The sequence below is a fragment of the Trichogramma pretiosum genome, unplaced genomic scaffold (assembly GCF_000599845.2).
Source record: "Trichogramma pretiosum strain Unisexual culture from Peru unplaced genomic scaffold, Tpre_2.0 scaffold7, whole genome shotgun sequence".
NCBI lineage: Eukaryota > Metazoa > Arthropoda > Insecta > Hymenoptera > Trichogrammatidae > Trichogramma > Trichogramma pretiosum.
In genome coordinates, this window is record NW_019641639.1 from 2,677,621 (window position 1) to 2,702,576 (window position 24,956).

The following is a 24,956-nucleotide window of genomic DNA, read 5'->3' on the forward strand; positions in this document are numbered from 1 at the left end:
AGAAAATATTCAAAATTAACTCGTCGCGCGTCGTTGACCGTTGCCGAATTTATAATTCGTCGTCGTGTGTGCGTGTATATTATGGCCTCCTCCGCATACACCACCACGACGCGTTCGAATATGTGCAGCGAAGAGGCCCTTACGTAACCGGACGTCGTCGTCGTCGTCGACTCCGTCTTTGTATAATGCGTATATTAAAAACTATACATAGTCGGTAGCGGCATGGCTATTTTTTTTAGTCATCGCTCGTATACACGCATGATTCGGTATAATGCGGACAAAAAAGTGTACACATAATATAATATAAACGTTGTAACAGCTCTCGCGCGAGTTCACGAATCGTTGAATCATATCGCGCGCGCGACCGGCTTTCAAAATTCTAAATTCCAGCCTTGCCGCTTGTGGCGCGTGCGGTAATTGCCGATAAGTGCAAAACCAGCAAATAACATTTACAGATAGATTCTTAGAGAGAGAGAGAGACCCAAATTGAATAATGACCAATTATAAAGGCTCGCGCGCGCAGACTATATAGCTCTCTCTCCATCTCTCTCATGCTATATAATCCACACACAGACACACACACTGACACAGAAGTAGTAATATAGCGCTAACAGCAGCGTGATCAATTGAAATGGCAACAAATACTGTACTACTGGCTATATACACGAGGCTCGAGAGCGCCGGCATGTAATACATATATACACACACACGTGAGAGTAAATATATAAACGAGCTCATGCCAAGCTTACGTCAAACTAAATTCATATCATAAAGCAACGATCTCTTTTCTTTTTTTGTTGCACATATATATATACACGCGGCTGACTAAGTGTACACACATTCGTGTTTATACTCATATACGTTTGTGGCATGCATGTGCAGTCATTGCGGCTCTTATAATGTAATAATGTAACGGATTATAGAGAAAATCAGCAGCAGCAGCGGGCCCCACGCGAGATGAAAGGATATTTCGTTAGTGTGTTACAGAGCTGCCGAGCTCACGCGCGCGTTTGGAGCTCAATTGCCTAATTCGCGATTGCGGCATAAAACTCGCCTATTACCACACTTACAGCAGTACAGCAGTACCACATACGAGAGAGGTGATTATATGCATGTATTGTGGCTTGTGTGTGCGAGAGACGTAGTTTTTTCTTCTTCTTACCTATTTATACAAAGTCGAGAAGCGAAAAGAATAAACAAATTTCGATGATTTATTTTGTTGTTGTGTTACTTAAAAATTTCGTGCGTATTTTTAATTTATAAAATAACACAATGACGAGGATTATAGTTATTTTTTGTGCGCGATCGTTCCGGGTGTCTTATTATTGCTGGCTCGAGCGATACAACGAGCTCGTGATTTATTGTAACGAATAGGACCTTGATGAGATGGATACAAATATACGCATAAATCGTCGATATGTTACGCGAATAAAAATTTGGACACACTTTGTTGCGAGTCATTTTTCTTCTTACGTATGTAGTACGTAATGAAAAAACTCGATTGTACCAAAAAGCTCAAGAAAGCTTCGTTTTTCTCAATCTCGATCTCGTTGATATATAGGTATTACACAAATAAAAATTTAGACACACTCTACTGCGCGTCTTTTTTTTTCTTTTTATACATAAAACAACTCGATAGTACCCAAAAAGCTCAAGAAAGCTTCTTTTTTCTCAATTTCGATCTCGTCGATATATGAGCGCGTCCAGCATAAGTCGGCCACCCCGCTCGATTACGGCATTTTTGGCCGAAAGTGTCGTATGTTTAGCTCGCTCGGAAACGTTTACCAAGAGTCAGAAAAAAAATCCAAACCCATGAATCGATAGATTTTTTCCTCTTCTTTCTAGTGGTGTAACTCAAAAAATTCTTAAAAATTGATTTTGAGGTTAAAACTCGACTTGAATGTTTAAGTCGATTTATCCAAAAAATGTATCCTCCGATTTGAAAATAAACTGCACCAATCGAAAGAGGAGGCAAAAATCTATCGAAAACGATGTTTTCCAGGATGGAGAAATGATAAGAACTATTAAAGATATCGAGAAGAATAGCCCGGGACGACGCGCGCGGACCTGTTTTCCGTGCGCCAGCGGCGGCACACACGCGGCGCCGTGTCTTTGTCTTTTCGACTCGCTCGTAATCGCTTAAAAAGGGCTGGAAAAATGATGTGAACACGTAAATCGATAGATTTTTTCCTCTTCTTTCTGATGGCGTTGTTGAAAAAATTCCCAAAAATTTTTTTCATAGTCAAAACTTGACTTGAATTTTTAAGTCAATATTTCTTCTAGTATTTTAATTTTGACCTCAAAATTAACATTACCAATCGAAAGAAGAGGAAAAAATCTATCGATTTACGTGTTTAAATTATTTTTCCAGCATTTCTCTAGCGAGTCGAAAAGACATAGGCAGGAAAACAGGTCCGCGCGCGCCGTCCCGAGCTATTCATCTCGATATCTTTAATACTTCTTATCATTTCTCCATCCTGGAAAACATGGTTTTCGATAGATTTTTGCCTCCTCTTTCGATTGGTGCAGTTTAAATTGAAATCGAAGGATACATTTTTTGGATAAATCGACTTAAACATTCAAGTCGAGTTTTAACCTCAAAATCAATTTTTAAGAATTTTTTGAGTTACACCACTAGAAAGAAGAGGAAAAAATCTATCGATTCATGGGTTTGGATTTTTTTTCTGACTTTTGGTAAACGTTTACGAGCGAGCTAAACATGCGACACTTTCGGCCAAAAATGCCGTAATCGGGCGGGGTGGCCGACTTATGCTGGACGCGCTCATATATTACATAAATAAAAATTTGTACAAACTTTATTGCGAGCCATTTTTCTTCTTTTTGTACGTAATGAAAAACTCAATTTTACCAAAAAGCTCAAGAAAGCTTCGTTTTCTCAATTTCGATCTCGTCAATATATTACACAAAAAAAAAATTTTAACACACTTTGTTGTTCGTCGTTTTTCGTCTTTTTATACGTAACGAAAAAACTCGTCATACCAAAAAAGCTCAAGAAAGCTTCGTTTTTCTCAATCTCGATCTCGTTGATGTATTACTAAAATAAAAATTTGAACACACTTTGCTGCGTGTGATTTTTTCTTCTTTTTATACATAATGAAAAAACTCGGTCGTACCAAAAAGTTCAAAAAAGCTTCATTTTTTCCTCGCAAACACGATCTCGTCATTAATATCGTTTTGCTGTATATCAAAGTAACCAAAGTTATATACGAAATATTACGACGCGACAACACATAAAATGGACGCGTTAAAAATTTCAAAGTGGAGTTCATACTAATACTATATAAATTCAGCCGTTGTATGTAAACGTTGGCGCCTTTGCAGCTCGGAGCAACAGTTTTCCACTCGTGCGATTCATCGCCTCGTCTCTGCATGTGTGTGTGTATGAAACATGGACCATATGCGCGCGCGCGAAAAAAGAAGAAGTCTTACACGTGTGTGTTTGTGTATGTGTGTGGCCGAGCGTCAGGGAAAATTTCATTCATGCACTTTGCAGGCGGCTGCAGCAGCAGCACCAACATATTGAGAAAGGTGTGTGTAGGATATAGGTATATATCTTGGCGTGTGCAGCAGCGCGCGCATACACAGGCCTCTCTCTCTCTCTCTCTCTCGGTCAACTCTCTCGCGCCAGGCGCGCGTTTACCGCCGTTCGCTTGGCCTACTTTCCATCTCTCTCTCTCTCCCGCTCACTTATACTCGTGAGTATGCAGTTCTCGCTCGCTTGCTTATATATGCGCGCGCGCAAAATCGAAACAGCTGGAAGGTTAAATACGTATATAACGCAACACCGAAATGTGGGTTAAAATTTTCCCTCCGCTCGCGCCTCGTAATAAGCTCCAAAAAAGCTCAGCGTCGCTCGAGCGAAATAAATAGTAATAATATAACGATATCGAGCGACGCCGCGTTGAGGGTATAGAGAGCAAAAAAAAAATGTTAAGCAATTATGCATGCGAGTATAAGCGGCGACAAAAAAAAGGCGCAAACTGTCCGGCGCACGTGAGCTCGAATATAGCCGCACGTGGTCGCAGCAGCTCGACGCATTACATAAAGCCATCGCGGGCCGGGCGAATATAAGTAGCCGTACATACGGTCGACCGATTATTATCGAAGAAAAAAAAAGACCGGTTAAATCGTCGCCGCGTATATTGATAAGATAAAGGAGGCCGCGGCAGCGCGTGCGGGGCACACACGAGTGTCCATATACCACACGGTGTACGTATAAAGAGAGCGAGACGGAGACTCAACTATGCTATATACATAGGCGGCCAAAGCTCACGTGTTCCTCGCTCGTCGTTCGTTCGTTATATAAAGTTTCGAGCGCGCGCGAGTACCTTGATTCTCGATTCGTTGCTTCGCCTCGTTACATACCGATATTTATAACGTATAAATATTTCGTACATACGGCTCGCAGTGCACATACCGAACGAGTGCGAATAAATGCATGGGCTGATTTATAATTCATACCGATATCGGTTGTTGCGGCTGCCGCACGTGACGCGCGTTTCTTAGCGCCTATGTATAAGATCGCGCGCGGGAATACGATCCGCGAGATCGAGCTTGAGCTTCTATAATATCGACGCGAGGAGGAAGTAATCGCGAGACACGCACGAGTTTATCGATTTGAAAGAAATGGACGATCGATTGATTTTTTTTTCGACTCTATAAGCTCTCTATAATACGGAAAATACATATGTTACAATTTTTTTTTTTCGTTATCGTCGTACCGATACGTGCTGTGTACTATGAATAAATACCCAACGCGCCGCATCGCCGTCGTCGTCGTCGTCGACGACACTTTATATAAATATATTACATAAAACGTGTGCAGCGGCGGCGGCGATGGCTGCGGCACAAGAGAGGCGCATGAGCGAGCGGCCGAGCTACGCCGAGCTATATAACGTGAGTCTGCACGCGCGCATGTATCGCGCGATGATGTACACCACCGACGTAACGTCGTCGTCGAGTAGCAGTAGCAGTAGTAGTAGTAGCGTCTCTTTCGACGCGACGTAAGGCGATGAAAAATGTCGTCGTCGTTGTATGTGCTAGAGAGCACCTAAATGATTTTTCGGTCAAGAATAGTTTACGTAATGTCGCGTATGCGATTCGATTAAAATTCGTCGCAGTCGACGGCGGCGCATTGTTTACCTTTACACCTTTCGATGAAAAAAGAGTAGCAGCCGACCATCGGGAGCAGCAAGAGATCTCTGCGTCAGCGGTGCGCGGGCAAGTCGAGCGATTTATGTAATAGCCGCTACGGCTGTCGCGCGTCCGTGCGTAGGGTTAGGAGAACAAAAAAAAATAAATAAAAAAAAAAATCGTAGGCCGTATAGGGGTTACACAACAACGACGACGACGAGCAGCGGCAGATCGAGCGTCGACTACGCTACACACGCCCCGAGAATTTACGCGTACAAAGTATCTCTCTTTCTCTCTCTCTCTCGATACCTGCCAACGCTACGATCGGTGTCTCGAGTCTAGCACCGATTCTTCATTGACGAGCTTCGATGCGTATCGCGACTTATCTTACAAGTGTTGCGTATGTGACCGATTCGCGGTCAAATTGAAAGTGGGCATTAAGAACATTTTTTTCCTGTGGGCGTGAAGAGCTTTTTGGTCTTTTTGACATGTTGAAATTTAGATTATATCGATTTGGCTTTTTTAATGCCTTTTCGATGTTTTTCGATCAAACTTGAAAGCTCATTAAAAAAATTTATGAGGTGTTACTCGACGCTGTGTGCTTTATGAATTTTTTTGGGATGACTTGAGTTTGATTAAACGTTTATGTTTGTTTCTTCCCTTTTTTCTCTTTTTTTCGGTATTATTTATCAATTGTAAAAATTAATAATATTTTTGCAAGAAAATGTAAGGATTCCAATGAAATAATTCGTTTGCTATTAGCAAGTTTTGTCGTAATGACAAAAGCGTCATATTCGATTATGAGCTTTTTGGTACCATCAACAGGTGGAGCGTGTTAAACTCGCAAGCGGCAAGAAAACATTCATAAGGTATTTAATCGGATTGAAGATATGATACCAGATCTGTCGAATTGTTTCCGATATTTTTAATTGAATTATACTCCGTCAAATCAAAAATCTACAAAGAGCATTAAAATGTCATCGCCGCTTCGTTAATTACGAGAATCAAACGAGCGGCGCTCTCTCTATCTAAAAAAAATATTATATTTTTAGTGCGAAAACGCTCATTTTCTTGCGCGCTCGCGCTAATTAAAATACCAACTCGACGCTTTGCGAAAAAAAAATCAAATACTTTTTCGCTTTTGTCGCGGACGCCCGCGCGGGGGAGGAGGTATATCATACACGTACGTACGCGTGTCTCATAGGTCGGATCATCGAGCCCGACGGTATTATAGAGGCGGTGGTTAGAGCGAATCGCGTGGGCCATTGCGTAAGATAGTGCGAGAGGAGAGTATATAGCCCGGATTTATATAAATGGTGTTACGTTGACACCCGAGCGAGCGAACGACTGCACGAGCTCGAGCGAGAGAGCAAAAGCAGACGAGAGTCTGTTTGCATTATCTAATGAGCCTCGACTACTACTACTATACGGCCGGCTGTGTCCCCCTCGGGTGCGGTAACAGTAACAGCAGCAGCTTCTGATATACTTTGGTCGTAGATAACGCGGCGTAATTGACTTTTTTTTCTCTTTTGCTCGTAAAATAAGTGCCATATTTTTTTTGTCGTTGTTTCGGAGTAGAGCCTTTATACATTCGAGACAGGCAGGCAGTAAAATTTCATCACGAAAAATCATTACCAAACGCAACTCGGAGGCGCGCACAATACCTGCCGCGCGCGTAGCATAATATAGCTCACAAAGGGCCTCTCTCTCTCTCTGAAACACACGCGCAATCTCGAAACCGTCCAAACTCATTACGTAAAACCTTTGTAACGCAATATATAAACACATACACACAGCAACTGACGAATATAACCACGCAAGAAATACAATATCTCTCTCTCTCTCTCGCTGCTATAAGCACATGCTCCTCTCTGTATATATCATACATCCGGAGTAGTTTGCGCGCGAAAATCTTCTTGAGAAAGAATTTTTAGGGCCAACCTCTTTTTTTCCCCCGCCGCACCCGAGAGACATCAATTACATAAGTGGCGGGTTGCGGATGAAAAAAAAAGAATAAATAAATGAAGGAGGCCGATGTTCGATTCTTAGCTTCCCTTCGGTGTTGTATGTAGTACACTAATACGAATGAAACGTTGTATATCAGCGAGTGACTTACGTAAGGAAGTGAGTACGAGGCTCTCTTCGAAGTTGCAGCTAAACAAAACCATCGCGTATTCTGTGTGGCTGCTGCGCGCTTATGCAGACAAGAGGCAGCTGCAGCAGCATCGAGCAACGTGTATATGTGCGCATGAAAAGAGAGAGAGAGAGAGAGAAAATTGCGACCAGTGCCAGCAAGCAATTAGTAAATGAGGATTAATTCGGCAGTTTGAGGCCTCGTTTCCTCTTGGATGTTTCTATATTTCTTGAGGTTAATCAAGCCTCGGCCGCACAAGTACCAATTGTGCCTCATTTATAATTCAAAAGTTGCACACACAATTTTGTGCCCCTTTTTTTCTTTTCGGATCGGAGCAATTACAAATGTACAAAACGCCGCGAGTCGACAATTAGATAATGCGCTCGTCGACCGATCGAGACTCGCGATTATCAACCGTGGCGCGCGTGAACTAAGTAACTCGCGCGCGCCGCGTGGATGACGTAAAATATATATATCACACGTATAGCATTTCTTTCGTATCTCCGCGAGGTCGATTATACATAAGTGTAAACGGCATTTATGTAAACAAAATTTGTTAAACTATTACATATCCTACTTTCTTGACAAATTTTTTTTTCTCTCTGTCTCTCTTTCTCGCGTTTGAGAGCTTATTTAACGCTCGAAAGGGTCGCGGCGATTGATAATATGTAACGGCTTATGTATATAATGTGTATACCCGATCGGTGTGCTTCGGGCGCACTGCAGCACATATACAACTCGCACAAAGTCGAGTGATTTTGTAATAGACATTCTATTATACAGCAGATTAAAGTTTGTTGATGTATGTTAAAAAAAAGGAGAGAGAGAGAAGGATACCTGCGCGGCGCGCGTATATAAAATTGCGTAATTTTCTCTTTCTGTCTGTCTGACTCGACGAGCCTTTCGCCTCGCGCGTCGATGTGAATTTTGCACTTTGTTACATATTATCGAGCGCTATTATATATGCCCCCGCGCGTCGAAGTAGCATACATACAACACATAATACATCGTTTGCTTCTATGTAAACGCGAAAAACACGTCGAAGGCTTCATAGTGGAAATATTTTTTTTTTTACTGCTTTGACGATGGTGTTATTATTATATGTATACCCAATGGAATTTTCATAATAAGTACGAAGGACTTGGTTAAATTGCCGTTCTAATATGGGAAAATATCCAATATAGGTCAATCCTCGAGATGGCAAAAAAAAATCTTCGCAATAGAGTCTCGAGAGTCGCGCGTATATGAAAACGTATATAATAACACCGCTCGATTTACGTGCACGGCAACGGCGATGAAATCATCTCTTCCTGAAAGCTTAATCGAGTGCAGTCGTCGTTGTCATCGATATACAGCCGTCGTTGCCGCTGCGGCGCGTCAACCCACGCGCAGTATATCATACGCGCGAACGTGTGCCGCGCTGCGATCCTCGATATATAATAAAGCAATAGGAAAAAAATCGGCTGCTATATACATGACCGCAGGAAAATGCGTTTAGCTATATACATCGTCTCTCGCGCTCTCGTAATCGGCTCAATCGAATAGAAAGATTATATATCCCTGATCCGTTGTAAGCGTAATACCGCCGACGCTTTTATGAATGAAATCACCTGTGAAAAAGTCGATACTACCTGTATAATAGCTCGTATACATAAAAAAAAAATTGTTCGCGCGCGAAAACTCGTACGTATATTTTCCACGAATATGTTTGTATGTACGCCGATAAGTGGGTCAGTGCAGCGCGGTGCAACGCGCGAGAAAGGAAACTATAACGAAACGGAAGCTCGTCGGAGCTCTGGGATATTTGACCGTGAAAAAGCACCGTAACCGGTGCCGCTTGCTGCCTGCCTGCCTGCCAGGCTCTTTCTCTTTTGTGCCATTTTGCAAAAGCACGTGTGCATGTGGCGCGCGATGCAGCTCGCTCTCCCACCTATATAATATACCCCTTCCTTTCTATCTCTCTCCCTCTCTCTGAGATCGTGTAATAATTTCTTTTCGCGTTATTTTTTGTCGGCTGGTCGCCACCGCCGCCGCCGCGCAGAGCTCGTTTCGAGATAATACATAATGTATATCGTTTCACGTAATTTTCATTGAGCATTACCGAATTTTTTGGCGTATAATAATGCTATACGGGACGACGACGACGACGATCGGGTTTCCCGCAGCTGTGTGCTGTAACTCAACACGTAATGTAAAGCCCGGCATATACACTTACGTACTTATGCTTTACCCCGATTTTTTTTTTCACTGTGCTCAACGTCTAGTTGGTTTCTATGATTAATGCGTCACACGTCGACGCCGCGGCGGCCGCCACTTATCTAACGCGTCGAAAAATTTTTAAAGACTTCTTTTGAGAATCAATTACCGCGTCGATGATCGCGCACATACGTCTGCGGTAGTGTATAAACGCGTGTGATGCAACGACATCAATTTTCCTAATGAATAATAACGCGATAAATGTGTGTATGCTACGGCACGAGAGCAAAAGAGACATCCGGCTCGATCCGTGCGATAAAACAAAATATCATAATATTTTCTTAAAAATCGTCGCGTGCCCCATCATCATCGACGTCACGTTCATCTCTCGTCGTCGTCGTCGTCTCGCAGCTATCGTTATTCTCTTTTCTTTCTTTTTCGAACATCGAAAATAACAATATCGCTTCGCGAAAAGTATACAATATTATTACTAGTCGCGAAACGACCTGTGTGCCGCGCGATCCGAAATTGGCACTGATATGTAACGAAACTTGGCAATCGCGAGCTGACACTTTACTCGCTCGACACGCGCGCTCGAGTTTATATAAACCGATGACACTTACGCCGCGGCGCGTTACAGTAGTAGCATACGTTCGCGAGTAAAGAGTACACAATTACATAAAGTGCGAAAATTCATACACTACGAGCACTCCTCCGTATTTTCACACGCAAAATAGATCGCGCTTATTATAATTCTTATATTTGCTCTCCTCCTCTCGTCGTAATAATAAGTTTGCATAATTGCACAATGCGAAATGTACGAGTCTCTCGCGAAGAGCGGCCGAGGCGATCGCTTAAACGACGAGTGTCTTCTCGATTGTTATGTAAACAGCAGGAAAAAAAAAATAAACGAAGTGAGCCCCGATATATTCATTATTAGCTATTCGAGTGTCAAGTACGTATATATATGGCGACTCGCGAGTAAATATATCACCTGAGAGAGTAAGTGAACTCGTCGTCGCGTCGCGCACGTATTATAGTTGTATAATGACGCGACTTATACTCGAGCGCCGCGGAGAGGGTCGATACATTTTTTACTTTTTTACTCTCTTTTTCCGAGCGCGGCGAAATTCATTATTATGTACATAATCGACTCGGTAACCCGATATATAACATACATGACCGCGAGAGAGGGAAATGTATCTATTTTTCTTTCCGATGCCGCATTAAACAGCACTGCGCCAAAGTAAATAAAAAACGAGCAAACAACAACGACCGCTAATGATCGGGGAATATCTCAGTTCAATAATTTCGTAGCGAGAGGGCATCGTCGCATCTCTCGTGAGTCGATAATTCGAGACTCGACCGACGTCGTTTTTCTCGTTCATAACTCGTTTAATCGCAATCGGTAAATACATAATTTTCTCGATTTTTCGGAGCGCGCAGGAAAAAAAAATTCGACGTTGAAAATTGTCGCTCGAAATAGCTGCCAAATTCGCTTTTTCGTATACGATAAACAAACGCTGAAAAAGCGCAGTTCACTGCAAATATTATTATGCATCGAGCTCGCAGCGGCGCGTCGAAGTGTATCGCACAATTTACAGTGCTGCTGTTGTGCTGCTTATGTTGCGTAATAGCATCGTCGTCGCGCGCGCAACTTGCTGCTCTTATCATCCATAAAGGCAAACGGTATATAAAGTATACTCGATGCGCTTCCTCCTGCCGACGACGACTCCGCTCTGTAAATACACACACCCGAGCTTTTATTTTCGATACAGATCGCGTTGATATCGTATATATTATATTGGGAATCGACCTCATTTTGAAGCTGTGCTAGAGCTTCGAGCTCTCGGAAGGATGACGAGAGAGATGCGTTCGTTCGCGCTTGCGATCGAAAATAATGTCGCGATTTCGTGAAAATAAATACACACATGTCTCTTGAACGCATGTGTATCATCGCTGCACATGTGCTCGCAGCCGAGCGAGCGAGCGAGAAGAGAGGAGGAGGGATACGATGCGCGCGAGAGACGACGAGGTGCCAAGAAAAATTTGTTGACGCTCGCTATATACGCGTTCGAGCGTGCATCGTCGTCTTCGTCGTCATCATCATCCGTGTGCCTATATGTATATTATTATTTACGCGCGTATTCGGAGCGTTGCAAAAAATCGTGCAATACGAGTGGTTGGTGAGATTTTCGGGAGAGAGGGAAAGATAAAAATCTGGAGCAAAATGATAGACCGATGATACGTAATCGATTTGTGGATTAGGTTCGTTTTTGATGCCGAGAATTAATGAAAACTGTTAAATTTGTTTTGTTTACTACAGCTAAAGGTGAACTTTGAGATTGATTGTCTAATGACCATTTATAATGTTTTTAAATACATTACAATTAATTGACTGGCTTTTGACGATTTTTCTTTTAACATTTTTTTTTAAATTATTAAGATCATTGTTTTGTAAAAAATATAAAATTCACCATTTAATTGTATCAAAAAATTCAGTAACATCTTTCAACCATTTCCAATATGATTGTACTACTTTATGAATACACCACTAGATGGCGATTAACGAATATCTGCAAATCTGCAAGTGGTGAAGTAAAAATAATTGTATATAAGTGAGAGCACGGCGTTTATGTGTATAACATGCATTCAGATGTTGCAGACTCTGTATAGCTAGTGTCAAATCGTCTTTTTAAGCTCTCTGAGAGTTAGGCAGCATTAATATAATCGATAAAAGAACTAAAATGAGTTTATCAATTAAGTAGACAAGTTTCGAAAAAAAGCATCATGAGCTACACCAACAGCCACTGCGCGCATAAATTTTTATAAATAGTTGCCGTTTTGGCTGCAGACGTTGCTTCTTCTTTTTTATCTTCTTCTCGAATCCTCGTTACGATTGTCTCGCTCCAACTCTCAAAAGTCCGCGCAAGCAGTACATAAAAGTCATTCGGAAACGCTTTACATTAAAGGCCATTATTTTTCCATAGGGTATATAATTGCGCTCGAGCAGCAAACACCGAACTCGAATAACTTTCTGCCTCGCTCGTTTTATTAATAAAGAAAGTTTTCCCGACTCCGAAGACTCTTGGTCGAAACAACCTATTAGTAAATTCTTACCAAGCTCTTTCGAGCTCTCTCGCTTCCTCCCCCACCGCGGAAAAAAAGCTCGCGTTTCCAAAAGTTTGCGCGAAAAAGCTCGAGCACATCAAGCGGGCAATATATTTATGCGTCTCTCTCTTGGAACGTGCGCTCAAATCACGTAATATATTCATTTTATTTAAGTTTCATACAGCTCGCGATGAGCAATGTATTATCCTCCTCTTGGCTCGAGCTACACACGCGTACCAAACGTTGGAGATGCTGCTTGTTGAGCCGGGCGGGTAGTGCATTAATCATTCGTCTGTTTAAAAAGCCATTATGCGTGCTGTATAAGGATTTTCACCGCGTGTCTATCTATATGTTGTTGTATGTATTGTAATGAGCCGTGTCGCCGCTAGGTGGCACGGAGTAAAAGTACGGTTCACGCAAGTAAGATTGTTAAGTCTGGGCGTTATATAGACCCGAGAAAGACTTGTATCGTCGGAAGCCTCGAGAGAGGCGAAAGAGAGGTGACTTAATAAACAGAGTTCTTTGAAAAGGGAATCTCATCTAATTATTTCACCTCCCTCCCATTCACCATCCCCTCCTGGCCGAGACCCAGGAGTTTCTGTAGCAGCGCAAGACGGGCGGACGACTCAGCAGCGATCCAGCGAGCAACGAGCAAGGAGATCGAGAGTCGACCCGGTGCCTCACCTACAGCAAGTGGCGGGCCCAACGTGTGGCTGCAATCGACTCTCAAGACAAAGAAACGGAGGATTGCACAGCACTAAGAGTGGACTTACCCACGGAGAGAAGAAAGAGTCAATGCCGACAAGACCCTCTCGCAAGCGCCGTAGAGAAGCGGAAAGCACGGAGGAGGAATCACTTCTGGAAGTGTCAAATCCAGTGGCGCCCATATCGGAGAGGAAGCTGGCCAGAAGAAGGTCCATCTTCGGCACTCTCTGCCGAACGGCAATAGCGGCTACACGAGTGACGAGGATTTACCAGAGAGACGACACAACATCAGGAGGGGAGACTGTCACCAAGTTGCCACGGCAGGTGACATGGCGGCAGAGGGCTCGTGATCCCCTGTCACAGACGAGCATGAAGAGGGGCAGTTCTGGACGTGTCGGAATGGAGTCTGGAGGTCTCGTGAGCGAAGTAGCTCTGGACGAGTCCGAAGACCGCAGGAGACGCGTGAGCTGCACCTCACTGCTGAAACGTCGAAGGACCATGAATGATCAACGAGCTATCTGCCGGCACGAAATAAGACCTACGCTCTCGGATGACAGCAAAGTGTGCCGATGTCTCCAACCATCCTAGTCGTCTCGAAGGAAGTCCAAGGCACCTTACCACCAGTGTAGCAGCCGAAGAAGCCAGAGCATCGACGAGACTACGTCCAAGCCAACCTCTCTCCACGGTCGGAAAGGCTTGAAGTAGCCTCAAACTACAGGGGGAGGGCCCCAGGAGATACTACATACAGGCTTAACCCGGCATCTTCGTCGTAGGAGTAAAAAAGACAAGAGATGAGAAGGCATTCAACAAACAACACCGAAGAAAAAAAAAATTAAAATTAAACAAGGAAAGAAATAAAAGATATACTGTAAAGTAGTATTAAGTCAAAATTAAGTAAAACTAGAATTGTAAATAAGTTTGTAACCGCGACGACATCGTCTTCGAGAGAGGGAGGATTGTTGTATGTATTGTAATGAGCCGTGTCGCCGCTAGGTGGCACGGAGTAAAAGTACGGTTCACGCAAGTAAGATTGTTAAGTCTGGGCGTTATATAGACCCGAGAAAGACTTGTATCGTCGGAAGCCTCGAGAGAGGCGAAAGAGAGGTGACTTAATAAACAGAGTTCTTTGAAAAGGGAATCTCATCTAATTATTTCACCTCCCTCCCATTCACCATCCCCTCCTGGCCGAGACCCAGGAGTTTCTGTAGCAGCGCAAGACGGGCGGACGACTCAGCAGCGATCCAGCGAGCAACGAGCAAGGAGATCGAGAGTCGACCCGGTGCCTCACCTACAGCAATGTATATATTACATAACTCTCAAAAATCACGATCAGGTATAGCTTTACCGTTATCTTCGGCGATTCGATTCGTATATAGGTATATATAGTTTTATAACGGAAGACAAAAGTAACGTTACACCCGCGTGTATATATACGCTCGTGTGCGCGAGAATCCCTATCTTCTTTGGACGCACATACACACGTATTATGTATATTACGTAATACAGCTGAAAAATTCTCAAGACTCTTCATAAACGCGTCGTTTATATTATATTGTGCTCGCGAGCGCGTAACGAGCATCGACTCGGCGCGATAGTACACGCGCTCTGATTAAGAGTTAGAGTTAGAGAAGGAGGGAGAATGAGCTCCACTACGAATAAGAAAGAAAGGAAAAAAAGGAAAAAAAGTCCTCGTTATAACGAAGCGAGCTCTTATATACTATAATAATGTATCATCGATAAATTCGCAGGAAGCTAGCTCGTTATTGTCGTCGTCGTTGAAAGAGAGAGAGCAACGCGCGTGTTAACTTGCGCGACGCACAGCTTACACACAACACCGGACGTCGGAGGTTGTGCTGCTGCCGCTATGAATCGTTACGTAAAGGTCGCTCAACCCGACGACGACGGCGGCGGTGGCGGCGGCAACTGCACAGCCGACGACGACGACGATGACGACCAAGTGTGTGTCTTGTTGCTTATATGTATATACGTACGTTTGAATGCCGAGATATATAGAGCTCACTCGGGTAATATAACGTTTTACGGCAAATTCACTGATGATGCATTGCTCGGCGAGCATTTGACGACGACGACGACAACGACGACGAAGCGACTAGGCTGTATAATGATATGCCGGAGGAGTCGAGAGCTTCTGAACTTTTACGATCGGCTTTTTACCGTATCGATTCATTTATTTTCGAGCTCTCGCTTCTTTTTTTACGCTGTAACGCATATCCTGCGCATAATCGAGCACGATCGCTCTCGAGCGAGGCAAAAATCTCTCGCACTCGCAGATTTTATATTCTCGTGAGTTCGGTCGTATCCGTTGCTTATACGATATGATATATACAACCGCATCTTATTTATGTATACGTATGCAAGGCGGCACACATGGCTCTGCGAAAAATACGAAAATCCTGCATGGGTAGTAAAACTTTTTCGTCGTCGTCGCAGCAGTAGCACCACCACCACCACTTCTGCAGTGCGCTATATACGCGATTTATATACGTGAGCTGCAAACGTATATAAACACGCTATGCATTCGCATGCGCGTAGGGAAATAAATAGAAAAAATCAGCGAGTCGCAAGTTCTAGCCGCACGATATAGCGGAGTCTCGACAACGCGTCGTGCTTCGTTAAATGTATAAAGTCGCGAGAACTTTTATCGAAAAATCCTTGCATCGAAATTATATCGCACGATGGCATGTAGGCCGTCCCTTTTCTTGTTATTTATTTTTCATTCATTTCGTCTCGCTGTAAGCTCGCAATCGTCGACTCGTCGTCGTCGTCTTATGCTAACACAACATAACACACGAGGCACACAATGTATATAGTATCGATCGTCGAGTCATTTAAAGCTGCTACCCCCTATATATGCACAAATATACAGTTAGCGTCGCGCAATTATGTATGTCACAGAGAGTACACGAGTGTTTGTCTCTCGAGGCGGCGACGCTGCTGTGTTATATAGATGTGTCGTCGTGCGTTAGCGCCACTCTCTTTGATGGCGGCGCACGAGAGCTGCTCTATACGTGTAAAAAGTAAACTCGCTCGTCTATACATACACGGGGGCGGACGATTTGCTTCTTTCTTGTTTTGCGCTCATATATAGACGTTTTGTTGTTTACCTAGTGCTTGCGCCGGGAGCTTTGTGCTCGCTTAAGCGTGTGCGATAGAGCTTCGAGCTTTTTTTCATAGTCATTTGTTGGAAAAAAAAGAGAGGAAGAGGACAGGGAGGTCGAATTGAATACGAAAGCTCGGGGGGTGCAGCTAGCTACCTTCTACATAGCTGCCAGCCCGAGTGTGTGCGAATCAGTGACAGGTCAGCTGCTATACATATAACAGAGAGAGAGAGAGAGAGAGAGAGAGGCGAGCAACAGTTATGTAATGGCCTAGGCTCTCTCTCGAGCTGCTCTATCTCTCTGCTGTGACCTGGATACGCCGGGCGCGCGCATCGCGCTGTCCTGCATCATGGCCATGTTTTGTATGTGTGTGCATGGGCACATTATACATAGAGCACGTACACAAAGCTGGAGAGACGAGAGGCAGAGATATTTCGATTTATATGTACTAATAATAAAGTGTCGCGCGTCAAAAAGAAGACTATAACGCGTATGGACATCGATAATCGCAGAATATTGGAAAAAAGTATTTATTAATGCGGTATAAGAGGGTCGCTCTTCGATGTCACGCGGTATACATTTGAAGAAATAGAGAGAAAAGAGCGATCTACGCAATAAGAAAGACGTACACATACTCTAGTTGCGCAATTATGAAGTAACCGACCGACCGACAACAACGGTACGAACAACAACAACGGCTCAGGTTTTACATAATTTAAACTGCGCGCGCATTTGTATATTATGTGTGTGTGTATTATATTATGCTATCTCCTCTTGCGCGAGGGCCCCGATCAATTACATAAAAGGCTCGCTTTGTGCGCTCAATTTGGATATATATCGCTATTATAATATGCCATAATATATATATCACAGTATCGTCGTGGCAATAATGTAATAACATTACGGGGTCTCTTTCTCTCTCTCTTTTATAGAAAACCTCGTAACTATTCTTACGTTTTTGCTCGTAGAGCTGCACTTGCAGGCGAGCGCGAGCTTGTAATTGCATGTAGTTTTTTTTTACGTCTATAAAAGAAGACAAATATAAAAAAAGTAATAAATAAATGTGTAATAATTTCCTCGCAGCGATCGTGAAAGCTCCGTCGCGTACCGCTATGCTCAGAGCATAACACACCGCAGCAACGACAACAAAAAGCTACTATACGCTGTATACTATGTAGCCGAGGCTCTAAACGAGACAACAAACTATATATCCGAGGCAATGACATTGCGTATGCGCGTGCAATGCCGCGCTCCGATGCGTCTCTCTCTTACTCTTTCTCTCAGGCGTCGTTCTTTTTTCGCACACGTGTGCGTCTGTGTGTGAATCAGTCATTTGAGGCTCGCAAGCGCGCTCGTATACATATACACAGCAGACAGCTGCCTGCTGCTGCATGCGTGATGAAGCTTCGTGGGCGCAAAAAAGGCAACAGCACACACGTATGCTCTGCCGCTGCTGCTGCGACGTGTGCGCATCTGTTGTTGTTGTACGTGGTCGGTATATAGATTCGCAATCTCGATCCGTGGGTGGTCTACTACTGGTCTTTCTGCGGGGCGCATCGGATTGGAAGATTTTTCATCGCGTATTCTACTGTATAAATAAACGTGTTTATTGGAATTGAGACTGCGAAGAAAAAGCTCGAGCTACTACCGAAAAATCGATATTCGCGCGACGTTGCACACTGCTTAACATATAACGTACGGTACATGGTAAATTTTGCCCAATGTTACGCAACGCGAGCTCTTGCAACCAAAAAAAGCTCCGCAATTATTCGTGCTCAAGCTCCTTGGCCGCAGCTTTTTTTCAAATGCTCCCCGACTCCGATCTCGTTGTGTGCGCGTTATATAGTATACAAAGAGACTATAAGAATCAGTCGAGTGACTCGAGTGCGCGATAATTAAATTGACTAATTACGCGCTAAACGTGACTAATCACGGCTGCGTTACTGGATATATACTCGCGCGTTTATACGTTATATTGTATACGTAGCAGAGCGCGCGCGCGTGTCTTGCATTTCTAAAACGCGCGAGAAATCCGAGAACGCGGCGGCAGCGGAGGCCGCGTAAGTAAGTAAGTGGACGGAAAAAAACGACGCTGTTGCACTTTATAATGGCAATTGTACAGAGCTTGTATATTATTAGGAGATTTCCGCGAGCGTCGGGTGCACATTGCTTTTGTGCGCCACATGTATAAGACTGCTGTGTCTCTGCTGCAAGCTCGCGCGCTCTTGTGTGTAATGTGACGCGTTCGCTCTCCGATCGCTAGATGGCGCGTCGCTTTCTCGCAAGAGAAAAGGCCGAGTTGTGGCTATGTAAATTTATTTAACGCCAATAAAACTATCGATAATTGTGAGACCGAGTTATGCATATATAAATGGCTCATTGGCACTTGACATCAATTGTTAAGGTGTAGCCGGACGCTAGGTACGGTTTCGTATGCAACTCGAGATCCCTGCGGAAACCAAGTTTTTTTAGTGTTTTTTGGTGTGCTGAATCGATTTTCTTAGGGTGCCAAGCGCTAAAACGGTCCGTTCAAAAATTATTAACAAATTTATTGTTTGTAACAAATAAAATCTCTTTTAAAAAATCTGAAAAAATCACACGCATTCTTTGACTAATTTTAAGACTTTTTTTGGCCTTTGCATTTTTTCGTTTAAGACGCTCCTTATCAAGATAAAAAATCATAAAGGTGGTTTTTTACACTTAAGTTTTTCTAGAAACGAATCATATTTCTAATCTTTGAGATTTTTTTACTTGATGACGAGCGTCTTAAACGAAAAAATGCAAAGGCCAAAAAATTCTTCGAATTAGTCAAAGAAGGCGTGTTTTCTTCAGATTTTTTAAAAGAGATTTTATTAGTTATAAACACTAAATTTGTTAATAATTTTTGAACAAACCATTTTAACTTTTGGTACCCTAAAAAATCAATTCAGCGCACCAAAAAACACTAAAAAAAACTTGGTTGCCGCGGGGACCTCGAGTTGCATACGAAACCGTACTTAGCGCCCGAACTCTGGGATATTGAGGATAAATAACTTTTTCGGGGTATTATGTGTATATTTATTTGTCGATGCAAACGCGGATATATTCTTCGTACCCTTGCTCGTACACCTAGACAACGTCGTTTGGCGACGAAACGATTTTCCTGAAAAAATCAGAAATAGCTCGTGCCTCTCTCGCACACACGCAACGATAAAAACGGATAACTAATCTTCATCCATCATCGCTCGAGCGCGCACGCGAGCTTGAGAGCAGAGAGATGCAAATTTTTCTGTTCTCTCTCTCTCTCTCTCTCTCTATCACACAGTCTTGCTTGTGATGTGTGTGCGGAAGTGCGCGCAGCGCGTAAAAATTCCACGATAAAGAAAGAGGCAGAGATCCGCGTCGATAAATATCCGGCTGCAACGGCGTCGAAAGCGTCATCATGCGCTCGATGTTTATAGCTCTTTCTCTCTCTCTCTCTCTCTCTCTCTCTCTCTCTCACTCTCTTTCTCTGTGCGCAAGCACGGGGTTAAAACAGGCAAATAGCCTCTCGCACGCACACACGTACATTCATTATTATTATTATTTTATATTGCGTAACTCTTGGTCGTGGTGGTGGTGTGGCTGTGGTGGTGCGCGTCAAGATCAATGCCCACTTGCTCGCAGCAGCAGCGCGCGGCGCGTGCAAAATCGCGAATTTCACGCTATATATCCTTCTGTATGTACTATATAGCACTACTCGCGCGCGCAGTCGAGCTCCGTTGCTGCTGCTGCCATTGACTTTTAGCTCTCTCGCGCACACACACACTTCGCGCCTGCTGCCGCCGTTGTTGCGCAATAGGCAGTGTACGCCCGACGCGAACCGAGAGAGGCGTATTATATATATGATATAAGCTGGTCTATATCAAAACTTGAGTGTGTGTGTGCTGGGCGTATATTGCACTCGGCGACGACGACGATGAGGTGACGCTGGGCTATTTAACGATCCGTAATGACGATCGTCATCATCATCACCATCGTCGTTTCGACGTTCCGCGTCATCTTGAAAAAGGCGCGCGCGCGACGCGTTACGCAACGTTTGAAGAGCGCGAAGGGAACCGTTCATAATATAATATAATATAAGACTCGCTCCATGCCATATGTGCTCCGAAATGCAAATGCTCGTGTACACGCGCGCACCTATGTATGAAAATTTATTTTAGAAAAGCTCGCGCTAATATCGAGTTTATTTTCGTGTTATATTCGCATACGCGTACTGCTACCCGAGAGATTTTTGATTACCGAATGCGTAGTGGAACTTGAACCGTTTAAATATTATACAAATTTCGCGCGGCGTTACATCGTGTTAAAAAAAAAGGCAGCAACATCGCGACCGATCCAAGCTCGCTCCGTGTGTAAAGCACGATGTATACGCAACGCGATCCTATGAATCATAATCGCGCTCGGAGACGTGCTCGGTTTTTTTTCTTTCTTTCTCTTACGTAACTAACTTTTTTGAACTGCGTAACGATCTCCCCGTGGCGCATCGATCTCGGGGCAAAATTTCTCGATAAAAGCACTGTACGACGAAAAAAAAAAAATTGACACCTCGCACGTCGTGGGCGGCACGCCCCCGCGGAGGGATATACTACGTCGCATCGTGTTATAGCGTGGGGCACGCGTGTAAATCGCCCTCGTACACAACGTTGTACTATGTACAACAACAGCGGCGGCGGCGGCGGAGCAGAGATACTTGGAGACCGATAGGTCGCCGCTGCCGCGAGAGAATAAGCGTCAAATGGCGGAGCTGCCGATCGATTCTTTAGCTTCTCTTGAAAATTACGTAAGGTCGCTCGTGTAGTATGTGCCGGCTCGCGTATATATACGTACGGTACGGTATATATACTGTACTGGCATCTATCATCTCTTTTTGCTTCTTCTTCTTCTTCTTCGTCTATGTAAAAAAAAGAGATTGAAATCGAAAAATGTTCAACTATAAATATAACAATAATAATGATAATATATACTTTTATATGTAGTATATGACGATTGAAATCGAGCGTAACTAGAACACACGTACCGTGTGTGTGCACACGGGGGGTGCTGCTGCACCACAGCTATATAGAGCTATATAGAGGCGCGCAGAGCTAGCTAACTTATGTAACCCCGCACACCGCGAGTAAAATACTCGCGCGCGTGTGTGTGAGTGTGCTGCTTCGGGGCCGATTAAAAGATGTAACGAAATTGATAGAGAAACTCGGCGAGCGAGATTTCGAGCGTATAGATGTGTGTGTTTTTTGGCGACGCGCGACCTGATTCACGGCAAATATTATATTATGCACCTTCGACGCACGGCGCGCATCAATCATCGATGCCCACGTATATAACTCGCGCGATCGTTCGCACAGCTGCGCGCGTATGACTTTTTTTCCTCCTCGTCGTACTTTTTTTTTATCAATGATTAATGCGCTTTTCATGCACGAAGCGCAGTGCATACGTACGTTGTATGTGTGTGAGTGTGCGTTTGTATAAATATATATGCGAAATAAATTGCGCGTTTTTAATCAATTATTAATAAAATCGCTAAACTGATTGATGTTTATATAAATATATACGCTTATATTATGTATATAAAATGTTCAGCCGCTCGCGGCTACGTACAGCTACCTGGAAATATCACTCGATTCTACTCACGTTTGTTTTGTGCAAACATACGCGAGAGAGAAAAAAAGTGAATATACATCGATTGCGAAAAATTGACGTTATATAGTACGCACGCAGCAGCGCACGTTTCGCGCGCGGCCAATTAAAGATACCCGATGTAATGATAATTGTGTTTCGTATAAATACGGTGGCTCGATCGCGGCGGCTGCTTCGAATTGCTGCCAAACGCCGCAGAAAAATGCGCGTTATAAGGAGAGAGAGAGAGAGAGAGAGCTTAGAGCGCTGAATTGATTTTTCATTGAGCTGTTGCATAAGCACGTGGCGGCGGCGGGCCGCTGTATACACTACTATATATATTACTACAGCAGCGCGCGCACTTCGGTGCATGTAACGATTCTCTCTCTCCCTCTTTCGTATACACTTTTTTTCTCTCTCTTTTTTTTCCAACCCGCAATTGCCGCGAATGTGACGATAATGAATTATTTATTAATTTCGGAGCAGCGATCGATCGATCGATGCGTATACGTGCGTTACGCGCGCGAACGTTTCGCGCCTAGCCAAGAGCCTCCGTGCTTTCTTACAGCGATACACATAACGAGTATATATAATAAGCAATCCCGCTCTCTTTTTTTTTTCGTATGTGTCATGGGTATGGATAAAAAATCATAGTGTAGTAGCGAAAGATAAGTGGGTGGGGGGGAGACTCGGAGCTCCAAAATATATACACACACAATACAACTTTTTTTTGCTTTTGCTTCCAGCGCCGAACAGTCCAGTCTGTCTCTGTAGCAGGGCGCACGCACTTCTGCTGCTCAACAGGCCGCAAGCTGCTCTCGACGACACGGATCGCGCTCTCCGACTGCGACCGGACTGGGGCAAGGTGAGCTTTACGTTACATTTTATAATACTCTTCTTCTTCTTTGCATATCTAAGATACATTCTATAAGCTGATTTATAAGTGAAAAAGAAAAAAAATAAAAAATAAAATCTCGGACGTCTCAATTACGCTTTTTTCAAACTATGACACGGGGCTCGAGCTTAAGACGTTACACACGCAGCGAACTCTTGATATAATATAATACCGAATAGATATAGGTATTATATGAATATTATGACGAAGGCGCGAGCATCAGCAGCAGCAGCAGCACACGCGCGACATGCCAAGGCGCACATAAGACGCATAGCAGCAGCGGCGGCGGCTACGGCACATGCGATATTGTTACAATGTATCTCTTTGATAAATATGCCGTCGACGTCGTTCTAAAAGTGGACGTAACGTATCGCGCGCAGAGTACTGTCTCTCTGTCTTATATATGTGCGCGAGCGAGCGAGCTTAATTCTTTGCTCACTCAATTATATAAACGATCGCGTATATATATACTGCTGCTGCTACTCTGTGTATTAGTGTTTATACGCTGTGTACCGCGTGCGTTGCTGCGTTGTGTCACGACTCGCCGATCATCGGCGTCGCTCGCGTGCACTAATTTTTTCGACGACGACGGCGCAGCTTATGTAAACCGATCGTCCGTACTACACGAGTGCGTGTATGAATTTCGAATAAACGATCAAACTTAACATTTCAGGGTAAATACGAGCGAGGCCTGGCCTTATCGGCGCTGCGCAGATACGACGAGGCACTGGTGGTGCTGGGGGCGAGCGCCGTCCTCGACAAAAACCCATACAGAGCGAGGAACGAGTTCGCGAGGGTAAGTAACAACGAAATACCGATCGTTGCCGATTTTTCACCTCTTACACTTTTGCAACGCAGGTACTGCACCGAGTGATACTGGACAACGCGATCGAGAGACAACGCGCCAGGGCCGCCAAACACCTGCAGCGCGTCAAGAGTGTGTTTGGCCGCGACCGATCGCTCTACGATCCCTATCGTCGCTCGTCGCTGCATCTTCAGCCACATCGGATCGGTATCGATCCTCTCAATCATCATCGTCATCGTCATCATCGCGACATCGACGCCTCGCTCAACGACCAGACGTCTGACTGCGAGGACAACAATAGCGGAGGCGAGGACGACTTTCAACAACAGGTATACACACGCTAAAATTCTGCCTAAAGTATATAAAGACACGAGACCCATCTCGACGTTTCTTCACGATATATATGTTCGAGACGCGCGACGCTCGTTATATAAACACAACACACGCACGTTTCGTGTGATTGATTTCGAATCTTTACTCATTATCGCTCCGGCGCGTTGCTCCGTTTTTGTGTGCGTGCGCTACAAAACTCTCGATTATATAATAAATGATTATATTATTATTCTCTGCTAGCCGGGCTCTATATGTACGTGTGAGCGAGTGTCGCGCTCGATATCGTATTTATACGCGGCGTAGGCTGGTGCTGTATGTACAAACACACACAAGGGACTCTACTCGTGAAATATAAAATTACGTAACGGCGCGCGCGAACTGCCACCACCACCGCCAGCCGACACTTATATATACCTAGCTCTTTTCGTATTGTGTTTTAATTATCATTCAAGAAAGAGAGAGAGAAAAAGAGCTAGACACACACACACAAAACACAACGCAGCGGCCCGTTGCGAAATTTTGCGTATTATATACACATTTATATATTTTGAACCGGTGCGCGCGGCTCGATCGGCACGACTCGCGCCGCTGTATAAATGATTACATAAGTCCCCCCCAATATAAACTATCGTATACACACGACGGTGGCATATATTTACGCATATTCATTGGATCTTTTTTTTTGTTTCTCTCCTATTTCTGTGCTGCTGCTGTTTGGCTTCTTATATAGAACGACTATCGAAGGCCGCTAGTAACTCAAACACAACCGAAACCTCAGGACAATATGAAATTGTGCTCCATGGTCGACAGATTATCCCACGAAACGGAAAAATTAAAGCGTAAGTGTATACAAACATTATACGACTC

General features: G+C 43.9%; 1 protein-coding gene across 1 annotated transcript in view; it reads left to right on the forward strand.

Moving 5' to 3' along the window:
• Window positions 1–24,956, forward strand: part of LOC106648658 (LON peptidase N-terminal domain and RING finger protein 3) — a 51,472-nt gene that overhangs the window by 21,625 nt on the left and 4,891 nt on the right. The window contains exons 2-5 of the mRNA XM_014365723.2: window positions 22,803–22,921; window positions 23,625–23,747; window positions 23,810–24,085; window positions 24,820–24,928. Coding sequence (XP_014221209.1) covers window positions 22,803–22,921; window positions 23,625–23,747; window positions 23,810–24,085; window positions 24,820–24,928 — 627 coding nt within the window. The remainder of the gene's footprint in view (window positions 1–22,802; window positions 22,922–23,624; window positions 23,748–23,809; window positions 24,086–24,819; window positions 24,929–24,956) is intronic.